Raw genomic sequence first — 24,470 nt, forward strand, 5'->3', positions numbered from 1 at the left:
ATGTCCTTAGTTCAAAGCTGTGCTTCACTTTTCTAGTTGGTCACATTAAAGTCCTTATTAACCAAAGTGAAGTTTGACTTGATGTGAAAAAACACTCCAGAGGGTTGAAGACTTTTTCGCTAAGCAGTGCATAGCTAGAAAAATGCATGAACTGCCCTGCTGGGTTTTATATTTTTACTACATGAGAGCCAGTTCTTCAGGAAATCTCAGCTAACTATTCCCAAATGCCTGATAAACGTATTCTTTCCCCACATTCGCTCATCTCCTCTACAGCCTGGAACCTCTTATGTGTTACATGGTGCGAACTGCCTTTCCCACAAGAACTAACGTCAAACAGACGCTAACCAAACTCTCAGTAAATAGCTCACATCATCGGGGAGGGGAGGAAGGTTTCATTTGCGCAATTAAGCTACAGGCAGATGTTATTTTACTTCGTTGTCACGGCTAACCTTTAGGAAAGCTCTCTAGGACCTGGAGCCCACTAAGGACACCCATATGAGCTGACTTTCCACTGAAGTGATTTCATCAGTAATGAGGCACTATAAGCTGCAGATGTTGTGTCAAACTCTAGCAGGAACCATGGTAACGCGTTGAACACACACAGAGGAGCTTGCCCAAGGTGATCCAAACACTCCTGTATGTGCTGACTGTGTGCCAAACTGGCTGATGTCTTGCAGGCATTGTTAATGCTATAGCCCAAGTAAAGACGTGGGACAAACCTGCCTGTTGTACTTTATACATTGGAAACATATTTAGCTTCAAGCATGCAATCCTCCACTCTGTGAGGGATGGCTTTCTTTTAATTAAGAAGTTTAGGTTTCAGCTTCAGAGATGAAAAAGCAGCATTACAAACGAAAAACACTTTATGACGATCACACACACACATCAACAAGCTCAGTTTTTCCCCAACATATTACAAAGCATTAAAAGTTGGCCCATGTCTTTTTGTTAAAAGAGAAAATGAATAACAACTAATTCAGCTAAAGACAAAAACAACTCAGAGCAGCCCCGACATGGAAGAACATAACTTTGTTCAAAAATGTGTTTATTAAACTACCTCACATCACTGTCAGTCAGATATATCACTATGTTTGGTCACCAAATGGCAAAACTGTGGGAAAAAACAACTCTTTCCAGAGAGATTTTAAAAAGTTCTTCTCTCTGAGTAAACCTGCAGTTCTATCCTCTCGTTTCTTCTCTCCTTTGGTTCTGTCTGTTTCTACAATGATCTGTTCTCTTTTCCGTCTGACTCAGGTGATGTAGATGCGGTGGAAGTCGTTTGCTCCGAAGGCACAGTTACACTTGGGGCACTTCCTCTGTCGGGTGTCGTAGCGCATCTTCAGGCACTCGTAGCAGAAGACATGGAAACACTTGGTGAGGACGGTCTCCTTGTCCCTTGTGTTGCAGCAGGGGCAACGCAGCTTGGCCTGAGGGCGGATAAATTCATGTGTTTAATGCAGGGATAATAATAGTTCTGTTGGTTTTTACACTCACTTTGAGGTTTAGAAAATAAAAGAGTCTAGGAAGGAACTAGAAGATGGCAAACAGAATAAAATACATGATGGTTTAAACATTTTCTTACAATTAAAAATCTGAAAAGTGTGGCATGCTCTTGTATTGCTCCTTTCACTTCAGTAAACCTAACCTCTAACCTAAAATTGACCAAACTAGTCTGATTAAATGCATCCAGCTGTGTGTAGCTTAGCTTAAGCATAAACTAAGCTTTTCCTTTTTTGCTCAAAGCTGAAGCGAAGATGGATGGACAATACAAATCTGTGACAAGCATGTCTTGACGCCCGGCTCGGAGTGGACTGGCACAGCTGCAGCTTCTGCTGCAGAAATGCTAACAAGAGCAAAAAACTTCACAATGGTTCACACTCTTTACTGGAAACCTAGGGCAAAACCATCAGTGGGCATAACTATCCGTATTCATCCTCCGATAGCCTATTGGTTTCCCCAAGTTACTTTGTTTTTTACTTTCACTAGTGTAGGTTGGTGAGTTGATTTTATTCTGAAATGCGACTACACTTTGTTCCTTTCTTGTGAAATGTAGGGGACCACAACCGGACTGGCCAAACTTGCCTCCTATAGAATCATGTTGACCCAGACAGCCTTGGTAACTCTACCCACAATGCACCATGGCGGATGTGTGTGTGGAGAATAATTTTGAAAGCCCGGTGTGACTCAGAGGGAGAGAATACAAAAACTTGCCACACATTTCAGTTTTCCCTGACTTTCGGGGAAAAAAAAAAGTGATATAAAAAGTGATAGATATATATATATCAGGGATGGAACAGTTTATAAAAACATCCGAACCGTTTGGTTTGACTGTCTCGGTTCGGTTCGCGTGTATTGCGCTCGGTTCATGCGCTGCTCCTTTTTCTCATAGGCGAAGCGTGTACACTCCAGAGCAGAAGGTGGCGGTACTGCGACCAAAGCCAACCACCAGTAGTAAACAAGAAGAAGAAGCAGCAGCGTAGCCGGGTGTAGCAGAAAAAAAAAAATCCGTTGTGGAGAATTGTGTGGGTATGGCGAGTGGGAAAGAACAGGAGTTGGAAGACGCACCCGGAGCACTTTATAGGTCTGCTGTATGGAACCGTTTTGCATTTAGAGTGACCTACGATGACGGCGGAAAGAAAGTTGTGGATAAAAACAGTGTGCAAGCATTGTGCAACACGTTTTGTTTATGCTAACAGCAACACGACCAACATGTCAGGCTAACAATCAACATATACTGAACCAAACTGAAAACCGTGAGCACGAAACCGTGAACCGAACCGTGGATTTTGTGAACCGTTCCACCCCTTATATATATATATATATATATATATATATATATATATATATATATATATATAAATAAATAATATATGAATAATTATATGAATATATGAATAATTCCTCCTCACCTTGTACTGATTGATCTCCTCCTGTAGGATCTCATCTGCATCAGAGTAAACCTCTACCTTCTTCTGCTTCTCCAGCTTCCTCCTCAGCCGGGACAGATCCTCCTATAGAGGTGTGAGAACAGGTTTTAGTGCTGCAGTCTGGTATTTAGCTGACAAGTGTCCAACCATGACCATGAGGGCAGACTTGTTATCCTCAGAGGTTAGAGACAGCATACCTGAGCTCGTTTAAGGTTGCTGCTCTCCCTCTCCCGAGCGGTGCGGTTCTCAGCCACAGAGACCTGGATCTCTTTCAGCTTGGCCTGCGTGTGTTCCAGCTGCACCTTCAGGTCTTCTGCCAACTGTGCTGCCTCCACTGCCTGCAGCGGGAAAGGAAACAGTAACACTCAATGAAACAATTCCTGCCTGGTAATGTTGTGGCACAGAGAGGTTTCATAAAAAGACGTGGGCCTAATTACTCCAGTCTGACTTATCCTGTTTGCTGCAGATTTCATATTTTCCACACTGCAAGTTATTCCATTAGTTGAAAAAGGATGATGATTAATCTCACCTTCCTCTTGTTGAGTTCTAGCGCTTGTGTTCTGACAGACAGCTCCTTCTCCAAAGCGGCCAGTGTGGTTTGCAGGACTCCCTCTTTCTCTTCAAGCTTCTGCACAACAAGCAGCTGGGCATCCACCTTCAACAAGGACCAAAGGAAGCAGAATTTGATTTATTTACAGCAGCAAGACAGAATAAGCCTTTAAGGCTGCATTTCCAGGTCCATGGTGGTTTATTAAAGGGGTAACATGGAAGCTTGCTGTGGGGCAGCGTGAAAAGAAGGTGCATAAGCACTGATGGCAAACAGTGCATCTTTTTATTTCTGTTTTCCCCTTAAGTAATGCATTGTATTCTTTGCATCATGCAGTCAGTAAGGGGTTGCGCCCAGTGTGTTAAACTGGTACACGCTGCTTGCTTCTGATAAAGGGAGTAGTTTTGAAGATTTTCTAGGTTTTGATCAGTTTTCAGGAGGTATTGTTGTTCATTGGTGTCGTTTATCCAGGGCACAAGTTCCCCTGTGAAGTCCTTCTCTCTTTAGCAATACTGACTCAACATGAATCAACATGCAGCTGGGAGAAATGAAGACCTTACGTCGTTGCAAACAGAGCATGTCTGTGGATGTTTGTATCGTGGAAGTAGCCATGGAGAGAGAAAAGTGTAGCGCTAACAGGGAAAACATCCAGTGAGGACGTTACTATAGAGCTGCCAAGTGGACAGAACACCTCACCTGGGTTTTGAACGTGAGAACTTGGTCAGCCAGCTCCTCTTTCTCCTCCTTCAGCAGCTTGTAGATCTGGTTGGATTTGATCCTTTCACTCATCAGCTTAAAGTTGGCATCGTCTTTCTCCCGTAACTGCTGCAACAGCCTGCTGTTCTGCTCCTGCATGTCCTCAAAAGCCTGTCCGGTTACATCCATCTCGCTCAGTAGGGCCTCCTCCTCCTCAAATGAAATATAGAAGATGTTGAGGATTGACAGCACTGAAAAGTGAGTGAGAGAACATCTGGCAGCCAGCTTGTGAGGCAGGTATTCACTTCCAGAAGTTTCTATTCACTTTCTTCAACATTATTATGTCGTAAAGCCAATTCATTCATCCATTTATCTACTGTAGTGTGGCACAATTCATTTATTGGATGGTTTGGACTCTACTCTCCATCCATGGATAGTTTTCTGTTTAAGAAGAAGTTGAGTGTTTTTATTGAAAAGATATATATATATATATATATATATATATATATATATATATATATATATATATATATATATATATATATATATATATTTTAGAGTATTAAATTAAATGAGAAAGGATAAAAGCTTCATGCTAAGTGAACACATGTTTTCATCATCTTGTACCTCAGTTCCCATAAACCAAACATGTGGGCATGTTTTAGGTTTAATGACTCAAGTGTTCTGTGAGTTCGGACCTTCTCTCAGTCGGGCCCGGCGCTAACGCGTGTTCTGGGTGATACCATCACATTAAATACATGTGTGAATTTACCCAGAAGACATAAGAAAAATGATCTCCTGCAGCATTTAGACATTTCCTCAGTTAAACTTTTAAAGGTCTCTGCAGAACTGCTGTTAAACGTTCAACTACGTTTCCTTATTTTATATTGATATTCATAATGGGGAAGGAAGGAAGGAAGTATTTCAATAATTCACATTTTAATGTTTTGAAAATGTCTTCATTTTGCATGACTTCTCAGCTCAAGAGTCGGCGCACAGACCTGTACGCATTTACTGTGCAGGTAGGGCTACTATTAGTGGAGTGAACATTGAACGCACCACTATAAAGAGTTAATGAGAACAAATCAGAGCTCAGTTACAGAAAAAAACCTACTGACCCATAACCTGGGCTGATGATTATCTAAAATTTGTAATAAGGTGTGCTTTTCTTCTAAGAAGATTATAAAATTTTCAACCCATAATAAAAAACAAAACCAACCAAAATGTTCCCAAACTATTGTCTAATTATATCTGATTATAGAACAATTTGGCTTGTTTTCTACTGAAGACTTTCAGGTATAAACCTGACTGCTTGACGGGAGTCCTGTCAGGTAAATAGCTGCTCCTTCTGAGGGTTTCAGGTCAGATTATGATTACAGAGCCAAGTTAAAGCAGATTTAGGTGTCCAAGGTTCTGCAGCTCAAAATAGAACCATTTCTTTTTGATCAAGCAGCCATTTCAGTGAGAGAAACTCATACTAGGAAAAACCTTTGAGCTCAGGAAACATACTATTACCTCTTCTACAAAAGATTCCTAAAATCATGGCTGAAGAAAGGTCGAGTGCGTGTGCATTTGCTCTCAAAATGTAACTGTTTTATTACATGTTTATTGTATTTTTTTAAGTAATGTGTTCAAAGTATTATAATATGCATACCAACAGCCTCAGTGACTAGAAATTAGCCTATTTGGCTAAATTGTCATAATTACAAAAATGTTTATTTATTCTTATCGACTCCTTGTATTTCTAACAAATAAACAAGCTGGAATAAATTGTAAATTGGCCCAAAGGTAATGAGATCACCTGGACCAAAGTTAAAGTCTGAATTAAAGCAGGAATCCAAACAGGAGATGAGCTACATCACTATTTCCTCTACCTCCCATCACAAATGCAGCCATTTTCAACTAGAAACCCGTACTGTAATACTTGCTCATAACTTTTACGTTTTGCAGCATAAAAACTAAACATTTTTAACCTGACCAGTCAGTTCTGTTTCATTTGATGCTAAAAATAAAAACATATGCAAATCATGAATGCAACAATGGGACACAGGTAGTTTTAAACTAAAAATCCAAACTGGTATACAAGAATGACTTTTGCTTCAGTCCCTTGTTCATCAACATTCACTGTCTTTCCTCTCCATGGCTGAACCCATAAAAACAAGTTGGCTGAACTAATGAGTAGCTTTCTTGTTCCTTGCTGTAAGCTATATTCTTAACGATGCTACAACAGCCAATTTTGTAAAACACCAATAGGTAGAAGTAAAATGGTAAACAATGTGTCATCAGTTCGCGCTGGGTTGTCCCTTCATTTAATTACGTTCTGGAACATTTCCCAAGCATGAAAAGCTGTAGATGAATCACAACTCAGCATCTGTTGCATTTTTTATCTATGAGTATAAAAAGCACATACATAGGGGCAGATAGTGTGACTCAAATGAACTAATAAGCCTCTAAGATTGATAAAGCTAAGGTCAACAGCTGGGGAACAACAGCGCGTATAATCTAATAAAAGTGGATCTGTCATAAGCTACATAAATGATTGAAATTCTATGAAGTTACTAGAATAAGATTCGACCATGGGCAGATTATTGTTTAACACATTTCTGCTGATTTAGAACAAGGAAATTGAAAAAAAAAAATGAGAGAACGAACAAAATTAGGATTTTTAAAGGTGGGAAAACACTCAGGTCTGAATTATGAGTCTTAGGCTACGTTCACACTGCAGGCCTTGATGCTCAATTCCGATTTTTTTGCAAAATCTGTTTTTTTTGGGGATTGCCAATCATATTTACAAATATATGCGACTTCTATGTGATCTCCTGTGTGAACTCCAGTCATACAACGCAGGTGTCCAGCATGCATAGTAGAGGACGCAATGACATCACAGGCCAGCGTTCTCTGTGTTTACGGAAGTAAACATGAATGGTAGTGCCGGTGCGCATCAGGCAATCTTTTCCAACCATAGAAACAAAATTTTTTCAAGATGGTTAAAAAATAATACTGCTCTCTGCATCATCATCTGCCATGGTTGTTGTTTTTCTTGCCGCTTTTTCTTAGCAAGACGCAGAATAGTGACCTTTGTTGGGTATTAATGGCGTTCAGGTCGGATGAATGCGACCTGGCTGTTCAGACACAGGTCACATTTGAAAAGATCAGATTCACATTGGAAAAAATCGGATCTGTGTTGTTCAGACTGTCATGAAAAGATCATATCCAGGTCGCATATGGGCCAAAAAAATCGGATTTGGGTCACTTCAGGCTGCAGTGTGAACGTAGCCTTAGTTTCTTAATTGGATTACCAATAAACTGGCGGCGGGGCAGGAAAGTCTAAATTTTCTTGCAATATTTTTACTAAAGTAAGGATAATTTATTTTATATGTGACATTTTAATTAATTTTTTTTAGTTAATTATCATAGTTAGAATCATACATGCATGATTCCCTCCTCCAAAATTTAAAAAAATTAAAGAGGAAAACTAGTTTTCTTACCATAATCATCTCATTCTCTTCTATAACCGACCGAGGCAGAGGTGCAAACTCACCCACAACATCACAGTAACTATTCGTCAGTGCTTTTTAAAAGCCTGGTCCGGATCTGAGCCCATGTTTCACCTCTGTGTGTGACTACATTTAGCTCCGGTGTACGATTGGGGCCTTTGCTTCAACTCGCTAGGAATCGTGTTTTGAGTTTGCACTTAACGTGTCAGATTTTTATGCAGTGCCTGCTAGTCATTTCATGGAACTCTAAATGTTTTTCCACATGATGCCGATAGTGAAGGGGATGCAACACTGGCTCTAGCTTCCAGCCTGTCTGTTTGCTGTCCTCAGCTGGTCCAGTAGAGGTGATCAGGGAGCAGCTAAATAACAGGAGTTAATAAAGCAGGGAAACAATCTTATGGGGATTTTTGTTGTATTTTTTCAAACATGCAAATTAACTAAAAAGGAAATATTTTATAGGCTATCAAATATTAAGACATTTAAAAACAGAGTAAGCAAGGCTAACATTATCAGTTTGATCTTTAAGGTGCATAGTCATGTTATATGCCCATAAAAAATAAAAAATAAAATAAAAAAAAATTTGCTTATAATAAAATTTGTTCTTATAGACCAAACTTCCATCCTGATGGTGTTTAGATTTTATTTGTGGATAGGCAGACATAAACGGACATGTGTGCCAACCAACAGCCATAGAACTATGCCTCGTTGTAAAGCAACAGCTGATAGTTAAAGAACCAGAGAGAGCATTTAAATAAACCAATAATCCACAGAACTTCTAAGTTCTAGTGAATCCTCCTTAGAGACTCCTATCAGAAAATAAACGGGGGGAAAAATCATCTTCCTTCCAAACACAAATATAGACACAGCATCAAGGTGAGAAATATTTCAATCAAACGGATAAAAGTTACAGGTTAAAAACCTTTTATCGGAATAAATGCAAACTACACACATAAAAATGCCACTTCTGGTAAGTGCATGTTGATGATGTCCAAATAGAATCTGACCTGTTATCATAAGCTGGGCTGTTGCCATCAACAACTTTAATAACAGATGATTTGGGCCTGATTTTTAGTGCTTATTCCTGTTTCTCTCCTAGACATAGCTATAGGCTCATTTTTTACTGTCACTAACTCTTTCATCCCTTTTGGTATGAAAACCGGCTCACAGCTCATCAGCTTAACCATTTCTTTCCTAGAGAGAGCTAGTTTACTATTCCGTCTCCTCCAATATCTAACAAAGTATTTATGGTCTCTTTTTTGTGTCTGTTTCTATCTCCTTGAAACCACAGTAAGACTCTGCAGGAGGTTTCTCCCTGTTAAAAAGGAGCATATGCTTGGTGTGAGGGATTACTGTAGAGTCAATGATAGAATACAAGCGAATGTCTACTGTCGCCACAAACTCATTAGGAGGATCGAATTCCGGAAAGTCAATCACTTGATGCAATCAGCTGAGTTTCCTTAGAAAACTTTTAACCAATTTTACTAGAGACAGAAGGATACATCATCCGGCTAATAAAGGTCCTTCTCAAAATATTAGCATATTGTGATAAAGTTAATTATTTTCCATAATGTAATGATAAAACTTGAACATTCATATATTTTAGATTCATTGCACACTAATTGAAATATTTCAGTTAGGGCTACAACTAATGATTATTTTGCAAATTAATTAGTCTGTATATTATTTGTGCGATTAAGCATCAGACAGCCAAAACTTCCTAAAAAATGTTTTACAAAATTAAACCAGGTGAAACAAAAATTTTCCAGTTGAGGAGTTCTGGATAGAGCATATTAATGGACACAAAAGTTTATTTTTTATCTTAAAGGTATAGTGGAGGATGTGTATTTTCTGGGCAGATCATCAAAATAAGTGGTCCTCCTAATTGTCAATCATTGTGGTGATATATTTACTTATGGCTACGTACTCATCCCCATTTTCACGTACCAGTGGTGAGTCTGACATAGTGGAAAACTTGCAAATCTTCTTTTGGAAAGTAAGCTTATATGAGCGATGCAAACAGCAATTTTTAAACAAAGCGTGCAGGAGGAGAAATGGGCACATGCATTCTCTGCATGTATACAATAGGCCTTCCCTCTCGGAAATGGTTACAAGGGTGTGCATGTACATTTTTTATTTTTTTTTTTATGTGGAGAGGACGGGTCTTTTCAAAAATTCACGAAAATCCTGCACTATACCTTTAAATGCAAAGTATTTATATATATATATATTTTTTTTTTTACAATTTTGGCATTATTACAACTAAGTGGGTCGTTCTGTCAGCTAAAGGCATGCTTTACAGTCTCTATACTCCATTGATCGATTACTAAGGTAGTTGATGATGATTCCAATAATTGATTAATCTCAAATAATCCGATAAATTTTTTCCTAGTTATCATTGTCTCATTAAATTCATGTAAATTAAGGAAGGAAAAACAATATTGGCCCAAAGATATCAGCAGCGCATATCAGGGATAGCTTAAACTGTATCAGCATCCACCTTAGAAAAACCTACATTGGTTATTCTCTAAATCTGACTTTATCATTTGATTGAATTGTCTCTGTAAAGTGCCTACAGATGGTGTATTGTAAACTGGTGCAAAATAAATACATTTAATTGAATCTTGGATCCAACAGATGTGACGGAAAATTAATCAGACTATGTATAGTGTTGTTATCACTAGTATCAGTATTGATAAGGATGATTACTCACATAGCCATGAACTCCGTAGCGACTTCTTAATGCCTCTACAGTTTCTTACTGTATTTCTCGTGCCATTTAAATCTCACTTTGAATTTTTTTTTTTTTTTACTTTTCTTACACTGCATCTTGTCGTCTTTTCTTCTTTCGTCTTATTCCTGACCTGAGAGTTTCTAACTTGCTCTATACTAAAGCTGTTGTGCAGAAAATCCCATCAAGAGGAACAGGACAGATGGCTCATCTGGAACATCAACGGTCAAGTGTTACATCATCAAGATGCTAAAATTCCCTAAAAGCTCTCCCCTTAAAGACAGGATTGGGGGATCCTTAATTTTCTATTATTAATTTTTCTTTCACGGAACCTCCAAACCAAACCGAAATCAGAAGCAAAACCAAAAGCAACAATCATTCAAAAATGTCCTGCTGCATGAAGTAGGGCACACTTTGTTTTACAAGCATCGAACAATTCAAAACAAAACCGGTGGGTTTGCATTAACATGCTCAGCTGATCGGGTCACAACGTCAGGTTTCAGTTCCTCCTTAGAGGAGCTAAGATTAGGAAGACTTCCTTTACAGGCACATGTGAAACTCACACTGGTTTCAGTTGTGATACAGCTGCTTGTCAAGATTCATTTCAGGTGCAACCCCAAGAGCTTAACCAGAATATAAAGGTAAAAACAAGGACCAAGATCTTTGTTCAGCAACAAGTTAGATGCTGTTTAAGTTTCTTTAGCATATTTAGCATGTCATTGTGGTACAATGCATAACCAAGCTAAAGCATCCAACACACAAACAAACCTGCTTGGTGGCTGCAAGTTTTTTTTGCAGATGCTCGATGGTCTCTTCTGCCACACGGATCTTCCTCAGGGCATCCTCATCAGCCAGCTTCTTGCTCTCTTTCCTCTCCCTCTCCTCCAGTTCTCGCACTCGCATCCTCAGGTCTTCCACCTGGATGGCATAGGAGAGAGGGTGGCCATTTACCCTCCATACAAAACATTCTACATGAGAAACGGGGTCTTTAAATGACGTCACATGGGCACACTTTACGATCATCTTGGGTGGCAGCTGCAGCCTGGTTTCATTGGTTTAGCATGGTCAGTGAAGCAAAACTTTGAACCATTCAAATACAACTATGGGGAAAACTTGCTTAATTATAGAATCCAGAGGTGAGCGGCAGAGGCACGCCTGGGTCAAGCTGAATTTTATAAAGCCTGATTTATACTTATACTGATTTATACTACAGTAACAATCCACAAATGCAATATTATTTCTCCTGCATAACTTTATCAAACTAAGGAAATTTTCCATGGTCTGCTTAACCAGATGCAGCTAGCCTAACATGGGGACTGAAATCAGAAATCTGTGTCACCCCAATTCAAATAGATCAGTAATATCTAAAATGGGTTTTACACAATAAAAAAGCATAGATGCAAGTATCATTTTAAGGAAATATTTCCTCAAATTAACAATGATGAAACATATAAAAATCCCTAACAGAGTGTCAAATATTTCCAACAGTTTTAAAACATACCCGTCCTCATAGGATTGTGAAACCTTGCATCTCTCGCACCAAACCAGAGATGTATCAGAATATAGCATCCAGGCCCTTATAGGCTCTCATTTGTAGAGCATTTTTTTCCCAAATGCAAGATCATGGAGTGACACAAGCAGCTAATCATCTGGGTTTACGCTAAACAAACCAGCATGCATTAAATCTGCGTGCAGCTTGTGGATGGCCACAATTTTCGTAAGATCCGAGACCTTATCAGGTATGGATGACCAACTCTGCCATATTTAAAAATATATACAGAATTAAATAAATGCTCAATAAATAAATAAGCATACAATTAATTGCCACCAAAAACACAATCAACAAATAAATGTAAGTAGAAATTAAATTATACAGTGAGACAAATGTATGCAACTCTTTTAATTAGCTTCTTTATTTATTTGCCTTTGTAATATTTACCTTATTTATTTTTTTGTCCTTTATAATCTTCAACTTTATTTTTTAACTACATATTTTTAAATATTTATTCATGTGCATGTTATAATATTTTTGTCTGTTTCATTCTTCCTTTGTATTTTTTTACCCTAGTTATTTCTTTGCCGCCATTTATTTCTGCCTACCCTTTTTACATTTCTGTATGCATTTTTTATTTATTTATTGAGTATTTATTTATTTCTGTATGTTATTTTTAAATATGGCAGAGTTGGTCCTCCATAATCAGGAGGCTGTTATAAATCTAGATACTCGTCCACGGGTGAATATGTATGCAATGTGGCAAAATCCTTTAGCCATATAGGAACATTCAAGATGGTGGACCGTAGGAGAAAATGTTCATTGTTAGTATAAAAAAAAATTCATTAAACACTTAAGGCATTCCCTATTCCATTGCCCCCAGCTCCATAAAATTGTAATAATTTGGATTTATTTATTCTTAAGTCATGTAAATTAAGATAGAACTGTGGAACAAAACTGTTTCTTAAAAAGGAAAAAGGTATTTCCTTTTGAAACTCATAAAAATCAAACCTCCAACCATTGTTCTTCAAACACTTAAAAAGCCTATTGAAGAACAGCTGACTTTATTATTTATTTCTACAGGTAATTATTCAACATGCCATCAGTACGGTAGCTGCTGCACAGCATGCATTCCTCACAGCAGAGCACATGTAAATTTGGACCATTTCTTGAATTTTGGAGACTCGTTAAAACTCTGGAATAAAACAAACCTCTGCCTTCGATTTGCGCTCAGCTGCCATTAGCTGCACTTTGTCTCTTTGCTCCTTTGGAGCTGATTTATACATGTCCAACAGGAGCTTCATCTCCTTCTGGGACTCCTGAGCTTTCCTAGTGAAAACAAGAAGAATCAGCATTAATCATTTAAACATATATTTTCTTAATAGTTTGTATATTTGTTTAAACGACATCATAAAAGAAAAAAAGAACATGACTTAATCACTTCTAAGAAAGTAATTTCTAAATAAGATGACTGTACTTGAGTTCAACTCGGAGCATCTTCAGAGAATCAGAGTCCTTCCTGTCGTCGCTGCGCTGTCGCTCTCTCTCGCGCTCCCTCTCTCGTTCCCGTTCTGCTTCTCTCTCTCTCTCCCTCTCCCTCTCCCGCATCCGCTGTCTCTCCAGTTCCTTCCTCCTCTCTTCCTCTTCCTCCTGGTCTTCGTCCTCTTCCTTTTTAACATCAATGCTGTCGCTTGTTGACTCCTCTAGAATCAGAACCCCTGCATCGCCACTCTGACAGCGTAGCTGTCAATCAAAGCAAAAAAGTTTTGGAATTAAGCTGCCAGGCAGACTTGGCACACAACAACTTTAACAATAAAAAAATAAAAATGTATTATATATCAGTAAATCATCCAATCTACCTTATTGATCTCCATCTGTGTTTCCCGTAGTTTTCTCTTGTATCGCTGCACGTCACCTTTCAGCTGCAGGTTGTGGTTTTGAAGGCTGCTGATCAAGTGTCGCATCTCCCTGTTTATTGGTCCTGAGTGGGTAACAGACAAAAGATGTGGATAGAAACTCAATCAGTGGTTATGAGTCATTCAGCACTGTGTAGCCGCATAATGCAAGTGATGGAAAAGATTAGCTTATGCCGATATAGAGAGAAGTGAGATAATAAAGAAAATTGACACATATACAGCAAAAAATCAAAGAATTCTGTGCATCCATATTTTGGTCTGTATGGCTCCTTGCAAACAGAAAATTATGTTACCATTCTGTTTATTTAATTATATACAAAATTTGGCTCATCTAACCTGGCAACCCAAATAGATGTTATGCTACTTCCAGGTTTAGTTCTACATATTCGATTTGAATCTTTTCAGGCAAAGGAGGGAGATTCAGCAGAGCACTGAGAAGAGCTCAGCAACTAATGGCATTTGCAATACAATCACAATTTAATAAAATGCACGTTTTAAAACTCAGGGGCACTGATTGTGTTCACATTACACTAACTTTCTCACTCCAGCCCTTAAGGTGGCAGTAATACACATTAAGCGGATTTACTGCATGGGGTGCTGTTGTAACGATAGAGATAGAGCACAAGACCCATATACTGACTGCCGTAGGTTTGAGTCCCAGCCTGCCGACCTTTGCCGAATGCATCTCCTCTCTCTACTGTTAAATAAAGGCCAGTTGTGGATTTGCTGCCACACAGAAGGGAAGAAGCAGTTTCGGCTAGCAAGCAGGATCCTTGCATCAGAGTAGAAGTAAGCACTTTTCCAGAAAAGAGTAGTAGCAAAGTCCTACAACAATGTACTTTAGACAAGCAGATATTCAGCCCTGGAGTGAAACATCTTCATTAGAGCAAAGGAAAAACCAATTAAAATCATAATACTGGTTAAAAAATTATTTATATACATATCACTACCTAACGCTCGCCTATCAAAGCTTGTTTTTAGCCAATCACTGTAACAAATTAAACTGGATCAGACTGAGAAACCTGAACAACTTGGGCTTTTACACTTGTGCTGCTTCACTTTTAAAGATGAAATCCTGGATTCGGACCAAACAGATGTGTTAGCAGCAGCTATGTGCAAGTCCTACTGCACTGCCATGTTTATTTTAGTTTGGCTGTGGGATCGGCAGCTTTTGTCACACCATAAATCCCACCTAAAACCACAATACTGCATCGTGATTGGTCGGCTTATCTATGATCAGACATATAATGTAAGCTGGGGCAGCAAGATGGATGTAGGGTGTTTGCGGACACACATATACCACAACAATTGTAGCTTGCTGGCAAGGCTGTGTTTTGATTACAGCACGAAAAAGTTTTGTGTCCAAAATACTGCAGATATTAAGAAACAAAATACATAACTAAGCATCATTTATCTTTTATTACTTATTTTTATTTGTTCTTCAGGTTTATAATGAAGCAGATACTATGTGAGGAAGGATACTTTAAAACTGTACCCTAACAATACCGAAAATAGAAAGTACCTCTCAGTTTCGTGTTCACACTTTCTCAGGACCTTTTTACAAACGTTATTATCAACAATTAATTGTGTTTTCTTCAGTTGACTTCCAAATTATTCGAATGCTGTGCTTTTAAATACCTGCTTGTTCATTTGCCGCGAGATTCTGCTCAAACTCTATGCGAAGCATCTCATATTCTTTGCGAACTTGGGCCAAAGTGTCCTCTAGCTGGATGACCTCTGTTCGCAGCTTCTTCTGCAGGGACAACTCGTCACTCTAATAGAGAAAAATCAGAAAAGCTGTCAACCATTCTAATAAATACACTCATTCTACATACAGGTTCCATCTTAAAACTAAAACACAGGATCCAATGCTTTCCCTTTGTTTTATCGCAAGATTTCTACTTGCGCATGCACTTTGTCCAAGACTCACCTCCATGTGCTCGATCTGTCTGAGATGAGCATTTTTGGTAGTGAGCAGGAGAGCCCGCGCTTCATCCAGCTGAGTCTTAACTCCAAGAGATTCATTGTAGAGCAGCGAGAACTGAGACTGCAAACATTTATATTCTGAGGTTTCTTTCACAACTTCTTCTGGAATATTACGCAGGTCCATCTGAAAAGATGAGCGTATATTTTAGATCTTCCCCAGAGAATGAGATGTGGCACATTATTAACACGTACACACGTAATGAAAACAGACTCTTCACCTTGAGCTTCTCACTCTCTCTCACAGCCTCCTGGAGCTCCAGCTGCAGCTTTTCCAGCTCTGCCATGCGACTATTAGCCAACTCCTGGTTATGCTCTAGCTCTGCATTTAGACTCTCAAACTAACAGACAAGAAAAATACTTTACAAAGACTGTAATACCACAACACACTGACATTCCTTAGAGAAAAGCTCCTCCTACTCACCTTCTGAATGTTCAGTGTTATCTGTCCTCCAGCTAAGCCGCCAGAGCTGCCGGTGCTGCTGTATCCAGACTTAAGCTGAAGGAATCAGATCAGATGCACATCATGAATCATAGAAAACAAACCAACACAAGAGGACAACATTTGGATTCCAAACCCTTTCCCGGCTGTCATCTACATTAAGGGTATGCAAAATAATCGTCATGACGATGCATCGCGATTCTAATTTTTATGATCTACTACATCGATTCTTGAAGGCAAGAATCGATTATTAAAAAATTTTAAAAAATGAACAAATAAAATACATTAATGGTTGGCGCACATCAGCCAAACCAAGTGGAATACAAGTTCCAGTCCAGCAGATGTCGCTGCGGATGTGTTGACGCCTGCTGCTTTGTGTCACAAGCATGTCCGGCCGTGGGATACTGCGACGAGTCATATGAAATAAAACATGGAGGACACTATGAAAATTCGCCCCGCGGCTCCATCACATTTCAAGTCAGATGCTTGGATGCATTTAGGCTTTAAAAACAAAGAAGGTAAAAATGAAATGATATGATGCACGTCATTTGCAAAAGGGGAAATATACATTTGAATGTTTTCGTTTCATTGGTTTAAAGGACCACTGAGGCCATGTAAACGGGACTGATTATCCTTATTTTGTTATTTTAAGTTTGATGAATCCTAAGATCTTTTTGTCAGTGTGTCCACGCCAGTAATAGTAATATTTCTGTCCAGTATTTGTTTTCATGGCAACACCTCAAAAAGTTGTTTCAATAAATACAGCTATGTATAAATTCAGTTGCTTTCAGTTATGTATCAATTGAAGACACTAACCAGATCATACCCAGCCAGTCAGCCACTGGTAAAGGCTGTATCTTTTTCTTACAGTATTCAGTGGAAATATCGCAATGCATCGCAATATTTCCAAGTATCATGATGCATCGTGATAGAATCGCATCGTGGCATGTGAATCGTGATCCGAATTGAATCATGACTTCTTTGCCAATACCCACCCCTAATCTACATGCATTCTTCAGATTACAGCCGAGCTGCATTTCACAAGATGCTTTCACTAATAATTAAATGTAGGGAAGAGGTGCTTTGGATCGAATTGCAATATTTTGTCTTTTTAAACATGTTTTTTTTTTTTTTTTGTCCAAGTAAGATTCTTGTTAAAAAAATCTGATAACATTTTTCCTCAAAGCGTTTCTGACATAAAACTATCCCTAAGATCTCCAGGATGAAACTAAACTGGGGCAAAAGTATTTAACAAAATGTTCACTAAAATTTGATTATTTTATTTTATTTAATATTATTATTTATATTATTTTATTCCAGTTATTTAATATGTCAAATTGGATACTGGTTATACCTCGGGCTGGGCAATTAATTGCATTTGTAATATAATCGCTATTTAACAAAACACAATTTTCAAATCTCAGAGGCACTCAATTTCGGTCATATTATATTTTAAAAGAGCTAGTAGGTAAATGTATCCCTCATGCTGATGAAGATTCATAGTCATTCCATAAAAGTTAAAAAACAAGGCAAAACAAGGCTTTGTTTTTGGTCAACTCTATAAAGCCTCGAACTCAAAGCTATGTCTGACATTTTGAATTGAAAATGCTTCCTGGATGAGAAGCAAAACGTCTTCAAATCTTGGAAACCAAGTCCAGTGGATTTTTAACTTTTAGGGAAAAAGTATCCCTCATGCCTTTTAGCTGGCAGAAATATTCTTAAAGTGGGTTTGCAACCACACAGACGGGAAGAGAGAGGTGTAGCTACCATGCAAATTCATGCATGCCAGTAGAATTGATCACTTCTTGACAAAAGGATAGTCATGTAACACAGGACTCTGGAAAAGCAAGCTTTCCAGGTCATAAAAAAACTCAAACCCTGTAGTGAAACATTGACATCATTTTTGTTAATTGAGAGGAAAATCGTAATTAAATCTCAGTTGCAATATTGGCTTAAAATAATCGCAATTTTCATTATTGACTAATTCGTTCAGCCCTAGTTGAATGTCACATTTGAACTGAATTTATCTGTAAGTAAACTTTATTTTTAAAGCCATTTTCACAGACAGAGTCAAAAAACTCTTCAGAGATAAAAACATATTAAAAGAACACTTAAAAAGATAAGAAAAAGCTAAAGCATAAAACAAAAAAACATATCTCTGGAAATCATGTGTGTGATTGTAAAGATGACAATTTACCCATTTAATCTCTCAACAATGGCGTGCCATCACGTTTCCCTGTTCATATTGATGGTAGCTGGATGCCCATTTCATTTTTTTTTTATTAAATATTTAAGTCTTCATAGCTTTCTTTGAAGAATTTAAAAGATCAAAAGAACTTAGCATGTATTTTATGTGTAATAATCTTGATGCATCCCAGATGCACAAAGGAACTATATCACAGATCCTTCCTCCCAGCAGCTGTTTGATGCTTGTTAAACATGTTTCAGTTTTCTTTAATTAAGCATATTCTGATAATGGGGTGTTACTTAGGTACAGCAGCTGACTCGCTATGCTCTGATACTCAGAGTCTTATCGCTGTCCCCTCATGTGAAGTGGAAAAACAAATAATGGGCCAACGCCTTTTGGACCTTGGGAGAATAATATGTTAACAGCAGAAGCAGTAGAGAAAATAAAAGATATAAACATGATAAACAAACCTGCTCCATGGCCTCGGCCAAGTGTTTATTGAGCTTCTGCTCCCTGTTTCGAAGCTTCTCAATGTCCCACTGAAGATCCTCCACTGTTGTCTCCATCTCAGAGACTTTAGTTTCTGCACTCGTCACTTTGTCCACCCACTCATTGTACTGTAATGTGAGACATGAGGTGATTATACGTCTATCAAAGTACTAAATATCAGTATGCTCATTAAATAATTTGTTGACACTAATGTTGGTTTAGGGACCAATGTTCCAGAGTAATACTAATATCAACCAACAGATATGAGGAAACTGTACCTCCATGGACATCTTGTGGTGTCGCCCCTGCAGAAGGGTGGCCAGATCTCTCAGTCTAATGTTCTGCTCCAACAGGCTGGGGTTCAGACTAGCCTCAGATTGGCCACCATCCTCCCCTGCTATCAAAAAACAATGTGGGACTCTCAGATATATCTTGAATCCAATTCCATTATTTAGGATCAAATATGTAAAGAATACCATGTGACTAGGGCAAAGCTTGTAGCAACTATTTGAACTTGATTTAAGGAGAACAAATGTGTTGAATTAAAGAGTAACCCCCCAGATGCTGATTTCTTTATAAACACGTTGTTTTGATGGTTACCTGCAGCCTGGATGGCCTTGCACATGTCATCAATGCGACTGTGTAGCCTGTCAAAAACACGGACCAAGTGCGCTATGGCCTCCTTGCTGAACAGCATGCGATCCTGGAGGTGTAAGGACAGCTCCTCCTCGCCGCTCTGCTCCAGCGTGGTCAAAAATCCTTTTGCATTCTCACTCAGAGGAGGAGGAGGTGATGGATCTGCAAACAATGCACACTTTATTACTGCATGCAAAGCAAAATACACAGGGGGTAATATTGTTTGAATGTTGTATGTAGCTTGTATGCACTTAGGCATACAAGCTGATTATTCATTTTGTTTTATCAATAAGAATAATAATAAAATGGATTATGCAACACTTTTTATGCAGCTAGAGTAAATAGTCAAAAACCCATTTTTTAAAAATACTCATTATTTCTTTAATTTTTAATTTACCCTAATTGTATATTAACCATATTTTCATATATGCAGTTTTTATTTTAAATAGTTTTCATCCTGCTGCTGTTTTTGGCAAGGTCTCTCTTAAAAATTAGATTTTTAATCTTAAAGAGATATACCTGGATAAAAAAAGAGTCACATACATCCAGTCATTGTACTTTTACAACACATTCTAAAGTATATTTAGTTTTGAGATAGTTTTAAACAAATCAAACGATTACATGTTTCTCTCCTTATAAAGAAACCAACATAACATTAATTATTATTATATGACAATCAGCTTGGGTGACTGGCCTGCAAGCGGTTATTTGGAAGACATGCTGTGGCTGCAATGTTGCTTTTGGCAGCCTTTCAAGTTTTAGTCTTTCAGCCTTTTGGAAGAAAATGCTTATTACTTATTAGTTTCAGTCACGATTAAGTTATTTCATATGTGAAAGCTTTAGTCAGGATGTGATAGATGAAAACTTTTTAGTCTTGTTATAATTTGATTTACCAAGGTACACATATTTTAAACATCCCATTAGTGTCTACAAGTGAATGAAAAACAAACGTAGGCATCAGCTCCTCGCTTACTGGCTTCTTTATTTCTACGAGGAAACAACAATTGTCTGAACATAGTCAACAAACCCGCCTAAGCCAGTATTCAAAATCACAGCAATTAATGATATGAAACAGTTATAACTAAAACTGAAAATATAGACTAAAGGCAACCAATAGGATTGAGCCATTGATATTTTGATGACGGCTATAATCAACCAGTGCAACAAACATGAAGGGATCCAGACACCAAATCACAGGCATGGTTAACATTGTGCTGTTCTTCTGTTTCGGTTACAGTTACTGCTATGATTGTGCTATCCCGGCTACCGTGATAACAGTCGACACACAAAACGATTTTCTCAGTCATAAAATGCTAAAATCACAGACGGCTTCAGTCTGGAACAGATCATCTAAAATGGGGACTGTCTTCAAAGATTGAGAGATCTGGTCACCATATTCTAATGGCTTTTGGCCGAGGCTATCAGAGTATGTGTTAATGAAGCACATATACCCCGACCTGGTAAAAATATAATATACAGACAGAATAGAAACAAAAAGGAAAACCTTACTTAACAATTGCTGTCAAGCGTCACTGCGTTTCTACAGTAACACATGGAAGTAATAAGTAGAGCATCAAACTCATTGTTAACTTGAAGTTAAGAATCATCAAGCTTAAGTATTTAAGATGCAGCAGCCACTCTCAGGTGGAGGAAGGCAGAGCCAAATAGACAAGAGGATGGGGCGGAGCACTGCTGAAGTCAGCTTATGACTGACTAGTTACATCTAGAAATGTCATTGATTTTGTTTGTCTGATGAATTATCCAAAAATATTTTCATCTAGACAACAAAAACTCACATCTCATCATGTTTTAGTAATCTAAGAACCATGTTTATTTCATTACCATCTCGTCATTAAAAAGATTTTCCAAGGAAAGGTCTTTGTCATAGGTATCGTTGGCGAAAACAACACTGTCAGGTTGTAAAAAAAAAAAGGTTTTAACAGAGAAATGCATTTCTTTTTTTTCTTTTGAAAGAAAGAGGAAAATGGTAGGGAGTCTTCTTACAGCCAGCTGACTAACAGTGTGCAGCAAAACTTATATCTGCTTTTAAAATATAAAGCATTCCTGCTTCAGGTACCTGACCTGTGTCCATGTGGAAAATCAGTCACAGGAAACCTGTCCTTTAAGTAATAATTGTATAGAATACAGGAAGTACAGCAGGCAGCACGCTGAGGTATTGATCAGCTGCCAGTTTCAAACGTGTTGATTTCTACAGCTTAGATTCTATACTGGGCTTATGGTCAAGTCTATTTCTCTCTGTGCCTCTGCTCTGGAGAGCTGCCTCACTCCTCCAACTGAGAGGGAAAAAACTCCGGCCTCCCAATCTGAGGGAAATGTGGAGGGATTTCTAGGATCAAACTGTGGTTATAAATTCCAGCAATTGTTTTCTTCCACAGGAATAATGTTCTACCACCAAGCTGCTAACCTGCTTTTGAATCTGATGGCGACTCAGTTGGTGTCACTAGTTCCTCTGCTCCAGCTGGGGGAGGGGGCTGCGGTTCATCCTGGTGATCTTCTTGACGCTCCTCTGGCTGACGTTGCTGATCTGTTTGCCAATCTTCACTGTGGGCCTCTGGGGGCGGTGCTGGAGCGACCACCGAGGTTGGTGAAGACAGACAGACTCCACTGTCCTCCATCGGTGTGTCTGGGGGCGGCGCTGCGGGCGGGGCAGGAGCAGACGGTGGTGGCGTTTCAGGCTCTATAGATTTGCGCAGAACATTCACGCTTTCTTCCAACTGTAAACCAGAAACAGAAAGATTGAATAGAAGATTCCTTTTAGAACAAACAGGGTTTTCTAAAGGGGCACCATATTAGAAAATAAAACGGAAATTGGAGTTACTAAAAACAGCAATGATTATATCCAAATCAATTAGCTTTCTTGTAATTCATTTTCATTTCAAACATCACAATGTTTCCTTATTGAGCTCTAGCATGTGGATCCAGGCAATCCTTTCCTATTTGACATCACTAACATCAATATTGGAACGATGACTTTAACTCATTCTACCCTTACTCTCCAAGGACAATCTACTTTTGTTTAAATTTGGTTTGATGGAGGATGCTAAAGGACATAACAAACGAAAACACAAAGCAACATCAACACCTTTGAAGACAGAAGCATTTAGCCTTATATGAGCATTATGTTGCATAGTTAACATAGACAGCAGAAAAACAGGTACAGAGGCTCAAACACAAACTGGAGCACAGATGAAGGTTAAAAAAAAAATGTCAGAGTGCATCAGATCTAATCTTACATTAAAAACAGTCTGCTCCTTTAAGAGGTGCATAGTTTTAAAAAGAAACAATACTAAAGGGGAAATGAAGCCCCCATTAAATGATGCAAAGACAAGATAAACTAAAGTATTTCTTTTGGGCAAGTAAAAGACCAAGTAAAGAATTCACTGCCATAGCTATATGACATGTTTACCATCTTTTCTGGAGGAGAAACACACTTAAAACATGAAGAACACCTTTGTTTGACAGAATTTTTATTACTAAAGCACCACATATTGGTGGACTTACACCTACACTTCTATCATGTCTAAATCTATTTGGTTCAGAGGATTATTTTAAATAACAACACAAACAAGGTTTGCTCTTCCTGAATGCTGCAACACTCAGGAAAAACTAACACCGTTATATAATAATTTCCTCTTTACCTACTGATATGAAACACTACAAGTCTTTAGAGTAGTACCACATACATCCTGACCACTCATCTCTAATCAACAATATTTAATACTTTGGATTAAATATTAACTAGTCTGTGCAAACTACTAGGAAAACAAAGATTATTTTAGAAGACAAACAAAGAAAAATAAAATGTAATAAAACCTGTTAAAGCAGATGTGTCAGATCCTCTGATTATCCCTCAAATTAAGGTTAGAGAGTTATGTGAGCTAAGATATTTGATAACTGCATTGCTAAGGAAATGAATCATACCTGGGACCAGTACCGATTGACAATCAGAAGGGTGGTGTCATCAGTGGCTTGTCTTTTCTCCAGCTTTTCAATTTTCTCTCGTAGCTCATCTTCCAACGCTTGCCTCTGCTCCAAGCGCTCACAGAGCTTTTTGTTCTTAAACTGCATTACCTTCATGTCCATTTCCTCCTGCACGATATAATAACAAAACAGTTAAGAAATGCATTAAAGCAGATGAAATGAGAAAGAGCATGTGACCAACCGTGGAGGAGACTCCAGCTATGCGGATAGGTTCAATGAGAGTCGTGGTGGTTTTCTCCTCTTTCTTGCTCTTTTTCTCAGGTGGCCCAGGAGGACTGTCCCCTCCCGGAGGGCGCTTCCCTCCCCCGGTACCCGACATCTTACCTGCACCAACAAAATAATCACACACAGCAATTCAAATTCAGAGTAATTGCAATTGTAATAAATCATACATAAACGACATTCATCTGAGAAGATTAACAGTTGGGAGAGGGATGCATCTTTTTAAACTACTATTTGTCATATATATATATATATATATATATATATATATATATATATATATATATATATATATATATATATATATATATATATATATATATATATCTCCTTTTTGTTATTAAGCCAATTTTAGTTTGACGTTTCCGTTGAAATGATCCCCTAGCTTGCTAATGCTAGCTCCCAGTTAGCCACACAGCTATCTTTGTGTGGCAAAATTACTTATTCATACATGAGCGTTTCCATTGAGTGACCGTCAATGCCGAGATATTATATTCTGTTGACATATTCAGCATCAACAGACATAAAAACGACCGCCGTCAATAAAAATATCAATGAAACACACCTTCGACAACAGTAACTGGAAGTATAACTCAGGGACGCAACCGGAAACGACGACAGCACGTCTTCTTCGCCTGTTTTTTTATTTATTTATTTATTTATTTTTTTGACGGTGATTTATGCTCACACCGAATTATACTGCCA

General features: G+C 38.3%; 1 protein-coding gene across 3 annotated transcripts; it reads right to left on the reverse strand.

Annotated features, from left to right (window-relative positions):
• Positions 1-751: 751 nt before the first annotated feature.
• Positions 752-24,425, reverse strand: rnf40 (ring finger protein 40). 3 transcript variants are annotated; one of them, XM_038300952.1, is made up of 20 exons: positions 24,331-24,425; positions 23,725-23,867; positions 23,484-23,651; positions 21,967-22,276; positions 19,506-19,703; positions 19,184-19,299; positions 18,887-19,033; positions 16,211-16,285; positions 16,008-16,127; positions 15,734-15,913; positions 15,442-15,577; positions 13,747-13,868; positions 13,365-13,630; positions 13,099-13,216; positions 11,164-11,313; positions 4,171-4,383; positions 3,457-3,582; positions 3,125-3,265; positions 2,910-3,011; positions 752-1,427 (listed from the first exon to the last, which is right to left on the reverse strand). In XM_038300952.1, the coding sequence occupies exons 2-20, from the start codon at positions 23,860-23,862 to the stop codon at positions 1,251-1,253; spliced, it is 3,003 nt and encodes a 1,000-aa protein (XP_038156880.1). In that variant the 5' UTR covers positions 23,863-23,867; positions 24,331-24,425; the 3' UTR covers positions 752-1,250. The 3 variants fall into 3 exon arrangements, with proteins under 3 accessions (XP_038156880.1, XP_038156879.1, XP_038156878.1); XM_038300951.1 differs by having other exon boundaries at positions 4,171-4,380; positions 19,184-19,302; XM_038300950.1 differs by having other exon boundaries at positions 19,184-19,302.
• Positions 24,426-24,470: the final 45 nt, after the last annotated feature.

The sequence above is a fragment of the Cyprinodon tularosa genome, unplaced genomic scaffold (assembly GCF_016077235.1).
Source record: "Cyprinodon tularosa strain WSP-4 unplaced genomic scaffold, ASM1607723v1 ctg46, whole genome shotgun sequence".
NCBI lineage: Eukaryota > Metazoa > Chordata > Actinopteri > Cyprinodontiformes > Cyprinodontidae > Cyprinodon > Cyprinodon tularosa.

Coding starts and splice junctions, on each gene's coding strand:
- rnf40 (XM_038300950.1), bottom strand. CDS start 23,862: ATGTCGGGTACCGGGGGAGGGAAGCGCCCTCCGGGAGGGGACAGTCCT. Junction 13,631..13,746: donor CACAGATGGAGATCAATAAG/GTAGATTGGATG, acceptor TTTGATTGACAG/CTACGCTGTCAGAGTGGCGA. Junction 13,217..13,364: donor ATGCTCCGAGTTGAACTCAA/GTACAGTCATCT, acceptor TGTTTTCACTAG/GAAAGCTCAGGAGTCCCAGA.